Source organism: Halichoerus grypus, chromosome 5, assembly GCF_964656455.1.
Source record: "Halichoerus grypus chromosome 5, mHalGry1.hap1.1, whole genome shotgun sequence".
Lineage (NCBI taxonomy): Eukaryota > Metazoa > Chordata > Mammalia > Carnivora > Phocidae > Halichoerus > Halichoerus grypus.
Genome location: NC_135716.1, coordinates 52,282,070 through 52,294,155, shown reverse-complemented (window position 1 = coordinate 52,294,155; position 12,086 = coordinate 52,282,070). Strand labels below are relative to the sequence as shown.

At 46.7% G+C, this 12,086-nt stretch overlaps 1 protein-coding gene across 4 annotated transcripts in view; it reads right to left on the bottom strand.

The window, feature by feature from the left end:
* PAG1 (phosphoprotein membrane anchor with glycosphingolipid microdomains 1) overlaps window positions 1-12,086 on the bottom strand; it is a 143,160-nt gene that overhangs the window by 15,850 nt on the left and 115,224 nt on the right. For all 4 annotated transcript variants that reach the window (XR_013447820.1, XM_078072284.1, XM_078072282.1 and 1 more), the window contains 3 exons: window positions 6,232-6,436; window positions 4,650-4,701; window positions 1,329-1,425 (listed from right to left, as the gene is read on the bottom strand). Coding sequence is in view for 3 of the 4 variants with exons in the window: in XM_078072284.1 (XP_077928410.1) it covers window positions 1,329-1,425; window positions 4,650-4,701; window positions 6,232-6,356 (274 nt within the window). In the remaining variant the exon portion in view is untranslated. The remainder of the gene's footprint in view (window positions 1-1,328; window positions 1,426-4,649; window positions 4,702-6,231; window positions 6,437-12,086) is intronic.

The following is a 12,086-nucleotide window of genomic DNA, read 5'->3' as shown; positions in this document are numbered from 1 at the left end:
CTCCCTGGCCTTACTGGCCGCCTCCCGTTTGGAGGGAATAACTGTAACCATCCCCCTTTCAATGGTCACTTTTGTTTGGCAGATATGATGGAAACAGTGGGGCAAAAGTGTACCCTCAACCACAAGTACAAAGGGACAGTACGCCCATGCCTCTTTAAAGGTCTTCCTTCCATCTCGCCGCCCCTTCCCCTTACCATTTCTACCTCAAATCAGAAAATCAAATGTGAAATTCTTAGATTTCCACTGAAATGCACTGTGGGAAACCATTCAGTCATCCCTTTATCAAATGCTTTTTGAGGGCCTACTATGTGCCAGAGACCATTAAAGTGCTGGAGATACATCAACAAAGCCTAGCCCTGCCCTTCTGATACTTAACATTGTAGCCAACAGTTATTAAATGACTGTCGCTCCATTTTATAGTCTTTATATATAAATATGAAAAGTATAAGTACATACGTATAAATGTGTACTTAAATATCTATGTTCATGCATATATTTATCTTATATACTTTTTATATAATATATAGTCCTTATATATTATATATAGTACTGCTATGTGTATGTATGTGTGTGTTTATAACAAGGTTTTTAATCTTTTTTTTTACTGACTAGACTGGGATTCTGTAAGACCCCTGGAGCCCAGGCCCGTGTCTAACCCAGTGGTAGGCACCACTACATGTGTACTTAGTCATCCCAGAGGTGCAGATGAACGATCAGCTGACCCTGAGATGGGAGAGCAGCCTGAGTTACCCAGGGGGGCCCGATGTAATCATGAGGGTCCTTTTAAGTGACAGAGGAGGCGGGAGAGTCGGGGAGAGAGGGGGAGATGGAGGGAAAGGCTAGCAGTCAGGAAATGCAGGCGGCCGCAAGAAGCTGAAACGGGAAGGAAATGGATTCCCCCTAGAGCCTTGAGGAGGAAATGGAGCGCTGCTGGTAGTCTTGACTTCAGGGCTGAGTGAATACATTTCTGTTGCTCCGCGGCACCACCGAGTTTGGGGTAACTGGCTGAAGCAGCAATGTGCCGCTGTTTCTTCACCGGTAAGTTGTAACAGGAGCTATCTTACAGGGTAATACTACTACTAACAACAGTAATCTTACTGGGTAGTTGTAAGGATGAGTTAGTATACAAATCTTAGAGCAATGGCACAGAGAAACCAATTAATAAATACTAGCTTTTCATCCAAATGAGCTGTTCTTTGCTAAAACTGGTAGGAATACTAAGAGTGAGCAGGAACGCACTGCCTAGGTTTTGAGCTACGGATTTTGAAATGACTTCTGTCTCAGGTGACGAGGCCTGTGTGGAAAGCTGGTCCCTTCGCAGAACCTACCGTCGCCATTGGTGAGGATCCCGTTGTGCTCGCTGCCGGCAGGCGCGTCCGTGGCCAGGCTAGTTACCGAATGGCTGAACATCTCCTTGTCGGAAGGCTGCGAAGCAAACACCACATGAGGAATCAGGCTGTAGGCAGAGGACAGCGGCCCTGGCTTTGTCTAAAAATTAAAACAGCAACAACAGAAACCCAAATCCGCTTAAACTCAGTGATGCCAAGCAACCGTGAGTTGCTCTGCTGTACTGGTCACATTTGGAGTGCCCAGCAATCGGTGCCTGGTGGTCAGTGCATCGGATCACGTACGGAAACACGTCCGTCATGCTGCACCGCTCTACTGGACAGAGTTGTCCCGGACTCTCAGGACCCTGGGAATCCTCCAAGACCGTCTGCAGGGCTTTCTACCTGGTGCTCTACAAGTGGGCTACAGGTAGGGCATGAGGGATCAGTCCCCTTAGCTCAAGGTGGAAAGGGCACCAAGAGCCCCGGTGCTGGTCAGAATTGACTCCAGCAGACAGCAAGTTCATTGTTTGTACCACAGGTGCTATAAGATGCTGTTCTTAAAGGCATGCCAGGCCAGGAAAAACATGCCACCTGAAGGGAAGAGACTGCAGTCTGGCTGAAGACGAGAAGGTCACTGATTTCTGAGACTGTTTCATAAGCAGCCAGGTCTCTGCTTCAGGATTCACAAGAACAGCCATATGTTAACTAGCAGGTTTGCAAACTTATTGTCACAAAGTCAGGATGCCTGGAGGGAAGAAGAGCAGTGAAGGTTTTCCCGCTGGGCTCGAATGTGGAGATAGGACATGGAATAGGGTGCCAGGCTGAGCTACAGCTACACGTAGTCACGAAGGAAGTTGGTAGCTCACGGGTTTCTTTAAATGCCCAGCTGGTTCCCTGTGGCGGTCTGAATCACTGCTGATGCGACCTGTTCCCACATCCTTCTCACAGGAGACACAGCGTGCGTGACCTGGGACGCCACACCTGGACCATGTGCCAGGAGTCCACATGGAAAGTTCTGATTTAAACAGCTCCTGAAGCTTGGCCAGTTGGCTTCATAAATTCTCTAACTTCTTACTGGGAACCAAATAATCATAGCAAATAGCTCACGCTGTGTCATGAACCCTTCCTGCGCGTCTGCTGTGTCGGGGTAATGCTGCTCCGGACTGAAGAGTGCCAGGAGGTGGGTCATCGCGTTAGGGTGCCAGGAACGTATGGCGCAGAGGCTCATAGCACAGAAGGGTCCCACCCGGACAGGAGTCAGGGGTGAAGGGGGAAGGCCTCAGGCAGGCTTAGGACAGCATCACAACCCATCCCTGCTGAAGTAGCATAATCGGTCTTGGCCACCACGTCTACTCTCAGCTTCCAGGACAGAGGGCCCACAGGGGAGCCCGGAGTGAGCCTCCCTCTCTCTCTGAAGCCCCAGGTGCAGACTCCCGGAGACCCCGTGCCTCGGGATTGTTTTAGGCTAGAATTTAGTGGTGGCTCCTCTGGGGCTTAGGAGGGAGCCGGGATGTAGAAGAGCTGGGATTGGGGGGGGGGGGGCAGGGAAGCGAGGCTGACCACAGTAGCTTCTTTGGCCTAAATGGCGAGTGTGCAAGTTGAACAAGATTTAGAAGCTGAGAGGGAAGCTCTTAAAGAGAGCCGGGCGGACAGGCTGTGCGTGAGCTCGCAACCAGTGCCCACGCGAACGTGTGCGCTCCCGCGCTCTGGCGCGCACATCTGCATGAGAGAGGCTGTGGGGTTCTGAAGGATATGGTACGTGAGAGTCTCCGTCTTCCGTCCACCCGCCTGCCACTCTCTTCTGTCTCACCCAGGGCTGCTGCTGACCCGGGGTGGACAAGCAGGCGCTCGAGGTCTACCACGGGGCTCTCCAACGTGAGCCTCCAGCAAAATCACACAGCAGGGGGCTTGCCAGCAGTGCAGGCCACCCTTGAGAACTGCGGCTGGGGAAGGACGCGGGATGGAGCACAGAGATGGAAGCCCTTCCTCCTGCCTTAACCTCACCTTCCATCTGGCGCGGAGGAGCACGGCGGGCGGTGAAGAAAGCCGGCGCCTGGGACCTACATGTGGGAGGAGCGACAGTAGAGCGGCCCCCCCGCGGGCCCCCGATGCCACCACAGCAGCAATCTGTGCCAACAGAGGTGCGGGGTGCAGCTGAGAAGTGGGGTTGACGACCAGAGGCGGCGCTGAGAACCCAGGACAGCAGTGGGTGAGGTGTGTGTGCGCGCGCACAGAGGAGGCTAGGGAACCCCAGGGGCTCCCCGGGGGAGAGGAGCCCCGACAACTTCCTGTCTGCTGCTGGGGATCCACGAGTCCCGCCCATCCGTAGGGCGGGAGACTGGGAGTGGAGACCCCTCCTGGGGCTCTGCCTCTGTCTGCTGGCTACATGTTTCACACCCGCTTCCCCAAAGCAGTTTTTCCCTGATCTTGAGAAATTCCGTCAGGGACTGGAAACACTTCTCTGTTTTCACACTGCCATGGGGCTCAAGCAAGACGGATGCCATCTGCCCTGCCACTATGGGGTGGCCCCGTCCCCCCGCTGCTAGAATTGCTCAGCCAGGTGAGGGCATGACCTGAATGGAGAGAACAAGGCAGGACCGGGACGCTCAGGCTGCTCCTCACCAGGGGGGATCTGAGGGGCTTGACCGGCCGGTAAGAAAGGAGGGCCGAGGAAACCCAGCTGGGCCATATCTCCATAAGATGAGGTCACGTCGGAGTCCTTCTAAAACAGGGAAGCTTGCACAGAAACACGCAGAGAGGAGAGACCACGTGCAGAGACACAGGGAGAACAGCACGTGACAGTGAAGGCACCCAGGAGCAGCAAAGATCGCAGGCAAGCCACCAGGAGCGAGAAGGGCCTGGAGCAGACTCGCCCTCCAAGCTCTCGGAAGAACCAGCCCCGCGGACACCTTGATCTCCATTTCTAGCCTCCAGAACTCCAAGACAATACATGTGTTGCTTAAGCCCCACAGTTTGTGGTCCTCTGTTACGCAGCCCTAGCAAACAGCTACAGGGCTGGAGCTGGGCAGAGGCGTCCCCGCGTCCCTGCGGTAGTAGGTAGGCTGGAGCTCTCGAAGGATCTCTCTGGCAGCAGCATGATTGTATCCATTTCAGAAACCCTCCCAACCAACCCGGCTAATTGCACAGGCCTCTAGGCATGCTGAATAAGAATCCTACAGAGAGAGGGCACAGCCTCGGCGGCCAGCTAACTCTGCTGGGTTCTTTCCCTCTGTTTCCTTCAGCTCGGCAGCTTGTGGGCACAGTGCTTAGATAAGCGGCTGATGTTTTAAAACACACACAGACATGTGCACACGGGCTCACCACGGTCATCAGGTTCTCATGGTCCCCACTCTGCTGCCTCGGCTTCTTCTCTCTGAAATGGAAAAATAAAACATTGCTGTAATATGAAACATGCCATCTAAAATCAAACATACACTCCCCTTTCTATCCTAATATTTATCAACATTTAAGTCTCTCTTTTAAGATCCTGGTTTATTTTGCCAAGGAAGCAAAAGCTGGACAGTGATTCTGTCACTCCTTTGCAGGCGTCGGGGTCTGAGGGGGTCAAGTCACAGCATGAGACCCGTCACCTCTCTGGCTCTCCCCTTTCTCCCAGAGTAGAAAATGTAAGTTTACAACAAGAGGACTGAGGCACGTTCCTGAGTAGAAACTGTTCATATCTAGAATACTAGAAAGGATTTTGCCTTTTTTTTTTTTTTTTTAAAGAAAATGCAGACAATTCTCTACTCTTCATTTGTTTTAACTCAGACTCTTTGCTAAGTTGACTGCACACTGCCATGGGACTGGGAAAATAATGAAAGAAAATACAAATTTTGGCACGTCGGGAAGGATACATGCTCTCAGGATGAGTCATATGTACTTCCAGTCTATGGAAAAGTCCATCGAATAAAAATAGAATTTATTTTTACTCAGGACGGTCTAAAGAAAGCCATCAGTACTAGAGACTACATTTCCCATGTATGTACGAGGCAACAGTGACACCTAGTGGGAGTGTAAATAATTACAGGCAGGCCCTCCCAAGCGCAGGGCAGCCAACTCTTCTGCCCGCCATCTTCCTGATCAGACTCAGATCCAGCTGCAGAGCCCAGGTCCAAACTGGGCAGGGATGAGAAGGCTACTTGGTCCAGAGAATCTGACTTTACCCCTTTTGATAGAGACCTCAGGGTCTCTGCTGAAGTTACAGAGGAGGGTTTGGAAGAGGGCTGGCTGGTCTGCACCAACCCACCCGGAGCCTGCCCGTACCCTAACAGTGTTGGAGCACCTGGGAAATTACTTCCTGTTAGGAAGAATGTTGCTCCTGAGCAAAGATCTCTTTTGGGGGAATACAGACATTTCATATGAGGGAGACATGGAGGGGTGGAGGAGAAGTGTAACTCTAAAAAAACACAAGATTATTTCTTATACAACTCATCTCTCTCATAGGAAAATTCATCTGTTTCTTAAGAAACAGTAGGTCCAGATTACCAATCTTTAATAAAATGATCCTTTCAAACCATGTAATGGCAATACTTCGCAGTAACTCTCAAGGGGCAGCAAAAAGAGTACCTTTAATACACATCAGACTTAGATTTCCAAATGTCCATAGATGCAAAAAGACAACATTCATTTCAACAAGGATGTGCTCAAAGGAATGGCAAGAATTTCATTCTGGGAAGTTTTGTACGTGAGGCTTCTTCCAGTTGCACCTCAGCAGAATCAGATATGGATTTTCATTCGGCCTCAAAAAAGCTTCCTGGGATGCTAGCTGAGAAGTTAATTTTAACACAGGGGTTTCTGTGAATGTTTATGTAGTGGGATTCCTACATGCTTTTCACGTGAAGAATCTTCTGGGTACAGGGAACGGGTTATTTTAGGGTTCCAGTGGATACACCTTGGCTCTCACCTGTCACAACTGGAGCACAGAAAAACGAGGAAGCTGATGAGGAAGAAAGTGGCGACAGCGGCCAAACTGCCCCACAGGACCACCTGCACTTGCCCGCTGCTCAGCATGCTCCCCGGGGGTCCCATGGTGGGAGCAGGAAGTGGCACGAGCTGATGGAGTCCGTCAGTCCTGCAGATGGGGGAACATGGGCGCGGGGTGCTTCGTCCTGCAGAGAGACCAGTGTGTTTTGAAACAACTTCTCACGTGAAGTGACAGAGTCTTGTAACGAGTGCGTGTCAGGAGGAAGGCTCTGAGCAGAGTCAGGGAGGTGTGTGCGGGACGTGCTGGGCTCGCCTGGACACCTGCCTCTGGCCAAAGTGCCACCTGCCCTCTGTTGTCTAGGCCTTTGTTTTCCTCACCTAGAAACATACAGAGTGGGAATGCTCAGTGTTTGAGGCAATGGGTAGCTTCTTTTGGTATGTTTGGGGATAGATTCTTAAGGTCTTCAAATAAAATAAGATCCCATGTATTCCATGGCAAATAAACGCTTATTTGGATTTTTTTTTCCAGAGCAGTGTAAAGTATTTATTACAGCTTTCAAAAAATGCAGTTCACATCTTCCCCACCTATCTCCCTAGCTCCCAAACCTACCTCTCTTTGAGAAGATTGAAGGCTGGTCCAATTAATGAAAGAGAATGTCTTTATATTCACCTTCAGAAGTTATCTATTGTGACTATGTGACTATTTTCAGGGCCAGCTTTCACTGAGCTTCTGTGAGCACTCCATAAGTACATTTTCAAATGAACAGATGAAAGTATGTGCTAAGAATACATCACCAGAAGCAAATAAGACCTATTTATTAAAAAGTACAAATTAAGCATAATAGCTGTACCTAGTACATTTTAGTACCTGGCATGTCCTGGGACTCTTGCTAAATGCTTTCCTCATTTAATTACTGCTACCAGCCTGTGAAGAAGGCCCGGCTTGTCTCCATTTTTCAGACAAGAAAATTAAATGGCAGAGACATTAATAATGTTCTCCCAAGATGTCACAGATGCTAAGAGGTAGGGTGAAGATGTGAGTCCAGTCATTTCTGACTCCAAAACTGTCGCCTTAGCCCTTAGAGGAAACTCCCTCTCTGTGGGGGCTACTGCGTGCTCCCTGTTCCAGCGACAAATCTTCTAAATGAAAATGGTCACCTGGGTTCTGTGAAATATCTTAAGAGTTATAGATTTTGAAAAATTGAGCAGTATATTAAAAATTAATGATTATCCTCGGAGATACAGGCTTCCAGTTATGGGATGAATAAGTCACAGGAATAAAAGGCAGAGCATAGGGAATACAGTCAGTGGTACTGTAATAACGTCTGGTGACGGAGGGTAGTCACATTTGTGTGAGCAGAGCATAACCTATGGAGAAGTTGAATCACTGCGTTGTACACCTGAAACTAATGTAACATTGTGTGTCAACTAGATTGAAAAAAATTTTTTTTAAATTAACAATTATCTCTTGTCAGAGGCCTTGTTTAAGGAACATTTACTCTGCTCCACTCTAGAATATTCTAACTTAAAAGGAACAGCCTTTAACTTAATCTCAAGTTTCATGAATAAAGTAAATTATTATCTTAATTAGAACTCAAAAAATTTTTTTCCTTGCAGGAGACTGTCCATATCTACATTGTCATTTGCTTCCCCTGAAGAGCTGTGAGTATGTTTCGGGAGCACCGCCCTGTGTGCATCAGGCCAGCACCTGGACGGCTTAGTGCCACACGGGAGCGGCCCTTGAAAGCGCTCGGAGAATAAAAGCCATTTTGGCAAAGGCGGTTCAACTGGACCAAATTTTCTCCAAGGGAAACACATACATTTATTTGAATATTTAAGATCGAAGAATAATCAAAAGCTGGAGAAAAGAAACTTTTATCCACAATGTATGCAGAGAGTATTCTAGATGAAGTCCATGTTTTCCTTAGGTCCCTGAATCAACATGAACACTCCCTAATGCTCTGTAAATATATAAACGTACAACTTCCTGTGTAATACAGAACGTCTTTCTGCCGGTGCTGGTTATATATTATGCCTGTAAACAATACACGCATACAGTAATGGATGGTCAAATTGCTTCTGTGTGTTTGCCCCTGGACAGCTGTAACTGAATGAAAATAACCACCGCTTCTCTTGTGGTTTGTTGAAGCAATGAATAATTCACTTTAAATTTAGACTACAAATTGGCACCACAATCAGTTACTAAAATATATTCAAGCAAGCACATAAACCATGGCGACCTATGAATATATATGAAATAAATTTTTACATACAGGCCCAAAGCATAACACATTTTAGGAAACACAAACAAAAGAGATCTGTTGTGCAGGCATTTGCGTGTTCCCTCCTTCGTTCACTCATTCACTCATACAACAGATTTAATCAATGTCTATTTATAAAGTGCCAGATTCCTAGAAAATAGTTTGCTGTGTGAATTATTCAAAAGCCAGATATCCATCCAGCAAGCTAGTGTGGAATCTGTAGGACCTTTCTCCATTTCTGTACATGTTTCTCGTCTCGTCTCTCTCTCTCTCTCAACGGGGAAGGCGGGTAGAATACAATGAAGTATGTGGGGTGCCCAGCCTATCGAAACAGTGTAGGGAGAGAGAGGATGAAGCGGATTATTACGAGCTATTGAATAAAAGATCTAACTCAGAGAAAATGTGTCAAAGCTCCTGGCTCACTCCCCTTCAACTAAAATTTGTTGAAAAGCTACCAAAAGAACTACTTTTTTCCTGGACAAGGAAGAGCATGATCATCATCGTGTTTCTGAGACAGCTACGTTGTAATCCCGAAGGACAAGGGCTCCTGTGGTCTGGGCAGCTTCCACCCGTCAGAAGCCTCAGAGTGACGCTCCACAGGAAGACCAGGTCCCAGCAGTGGGCAGTGCAGCAAAAGCGGTGCCCCCTTTACGGGCCTGGCTGAGATCGGGGGGTTTGCACACACTCACAGCAGATCTGGGGCGGGGCTATTCCTATTGTCGAGAAAGTCTGCGCCAGTTGTTATCCTCTCGTGGTCTCTTCCTTTGTCTGGACTTCTGCTTCTGAATTCTCTTGCCCATTCCTTCTCTGATCCTCTCCTTCCATTTTGGGGTCTTATCTACAATTAAGCTAGGATTCTGTGTTCAGATGGACCACTCCCTACCCCCCCATGTGTGCGGATGCACATATGACTTCTATGTTCTTTTTTCTTGCTGGGGATGAAAGTACAGGCCTAGTGTGGATGGTCCAGGGTTGGCCTTTCCCTCCAAGACTAGACTTCATGCGTTGGTTTCACTGAGGTTAAACGCAGTGCTCAGGGGCCAAGTTAGTGTGTTCTGAGCAGTAGGGGATCGGTGTCTCTCCCTCTGGCTGGAAGGCTTCTATCAGGACTAGCAATAGCGGGATAGAATAAGAGGACAAGAGGCACAGTGTTTGGGAAATAAAAAGTCACCCCGAAAAGGAAGGGCTCCTGCCACAATGATGACATTTGCCAGACCATACACTGTGCCCCTTTACCAACCACGTTCCATGTGGAAAAGAGAATCGAAGGCTCCAAAGTCTGTGATACTGTTCCTGGGGACCATCTTATTTTCTGGTTATGTGTGTATCAAGTACGGTATTTTCTGAGTATCCAGAATTAATCTGTAGCAGCAGGACAATTTGGACACCATGAACAATTCGGAGCCGTCTCTCATTATTTTTATATGGAGACATTTAAGCCTCTTTCTTTCAATCCTGTTCTTACCTGACTCAATAAAATTGCGTTCAACTGTGGAATATTAGTTCTTTGAAGTTTGAAAAATTCATTGTCAGACCACATGTGTAAATATTCTATGAGTTACTCAACATAGGGAAAAGGAACACCATTCATTGTACCTCAGCTAACACTTATTATGGCACCCAAATGCCCTACTAAGTTGAGTTGAAGATCATCATATTCATGAAAGATTAATAGTTGCATATCAATTATTTTTGTTTTAGAATAGACCTCATTCTTGGCTGCACTGATGTACATTCACAGCTGAGACTGTCACTTAATACAATGTGTGATATTGTAAAATAGACAATCCCCCCACCCCAATTTTATATGATTCAGACTATTGTGGGGACTTGTCATTTCGCCCTGAGAAAGGTCAGGACTTGAGGTTATAGAACTTCTGTTGGGGATTCTCTGATAGGATCTGAAAAGCTGGTCTGAATAATTATTTTGGACAAAATTATTTTGCTCCATAATCTCTTACATACATTCATGTTCTTAATACGTGATTTCAATGTTAGAAAAAACGACAGCCTTTCACTTTAAAAGCAGGTGCCACTATTAACCACAAGGTGTCAGTATAATACTAGTCTCAGCCCCAGTCATCAGCCTCTTCAGGGAGAGACAGTTCTGCTTGTTTGTGCCTTGTGCTAGGTATTTTGTCTTCATTAGCTTAGACTATCAGCCACCTAAATCAATTCCAACAGGAAAGAAAACAGAAAACAAAAACCAGATGAAATTAATGAAAGGTGACGACCAAATGACAGCTCCTTGGTTTTTTAACTCTCTTAACTGGTAGGTGCTCTGATCACAGCAAACTGTGTAAGTAACAATTTGGTAGGGTTGGGATGGCCAGTGAGATTAGCAATAGAAGCAGACACTTTAATTCCTCTGAAGCAGGCTTTGGTTGGTAATGATAGTCATTACCATTTTATAGCTGTTCTAGTCAACTCATAATTAAACATGATAGAAACCACACCGCTCATGACCCCTCACTGAAAGACAAAATAAGGAGGTCAGGACACAACCCCGTGGGAATTCCTCCTTCCTGGTCATTACCAGGTGTGGGAACCATGAGGTAAAATGACACTTTATGAGCTACAGATCAGCCAAACAAATTTAACGATAGCTGAGGAGCCAATTCTCTGCTGGGCTCCTGTCCTGTGAGGCACAAGGGCAGATGCACAGGCTAAGGCTAAATTAACCTCTCCATACAATTCTCATCCCCTGAAAGAATTTTAAGCTCAAGTATTTAAATTCAGGTAGATTTCTCTTCAGATTAAAGAGACTCTGATATAGGCAAGCTGCTAAGCTGTACTCTGGATGAATGTTAACCGGGTCTCCTCTAAGCACGGGGAGCCACCTAAACCAATGTTGGTCATCCATCTTGCTAAGGCACAAAGGTTCTCTGCCACATAAGCTCGTCACAAAGATGTCCCCATTTTTTTTTTTTTTTTCCTGAGTTGGAGAAAATTCACCCAAAGAGCAGAAGGTGGTGAAGGACTCCAAGGTAAGATTTTTCTTGATGGTAGTTTCTTGAACTATAAATTTTAAAGCATCACTATGGAACAATGACTTGACATTTCTTCCTCCGCGGCTTAAGAGAAGCACAGCACCTGTGAGCACATGAGAAAGGGACCTGGAAATCTTGAACGTCACTAACTGACCCTGTTATCAAGGGTTGCTGCTGAAGGCAGAACGAGCCAGGCATTCACTCTAAGAGCAAGTTCTAAATCCTGGAGGCCATCTGTCAGTGTAACCTGATTACTTCTCATACGTACCAAATGTATTGATCCACGCAGGAAATGTGAAAGCTGACCCTTTCAGGGGGAGGGGTCTGTGTGGCTCTTGCTTGTCTTCAAAAATACGTTAAACTTACTTTACATCAGTAATATAGTTTATTGCTTATAAAAGCCCCATTGCCATTTCGGTTTTTTGTCTTTAGAAAAGCCAAGAGGTAAGAGACTTTGATGGGTAAGGAATAACTTCTAAGGTGGCTTTTGTTCATATCCTGACTTGAAGACCAATTCGCAAGGTTCATTTTTTATTTTTTTAAAGATTTTATTTATTTATTTATTTATTTATTTATTTAGAGCA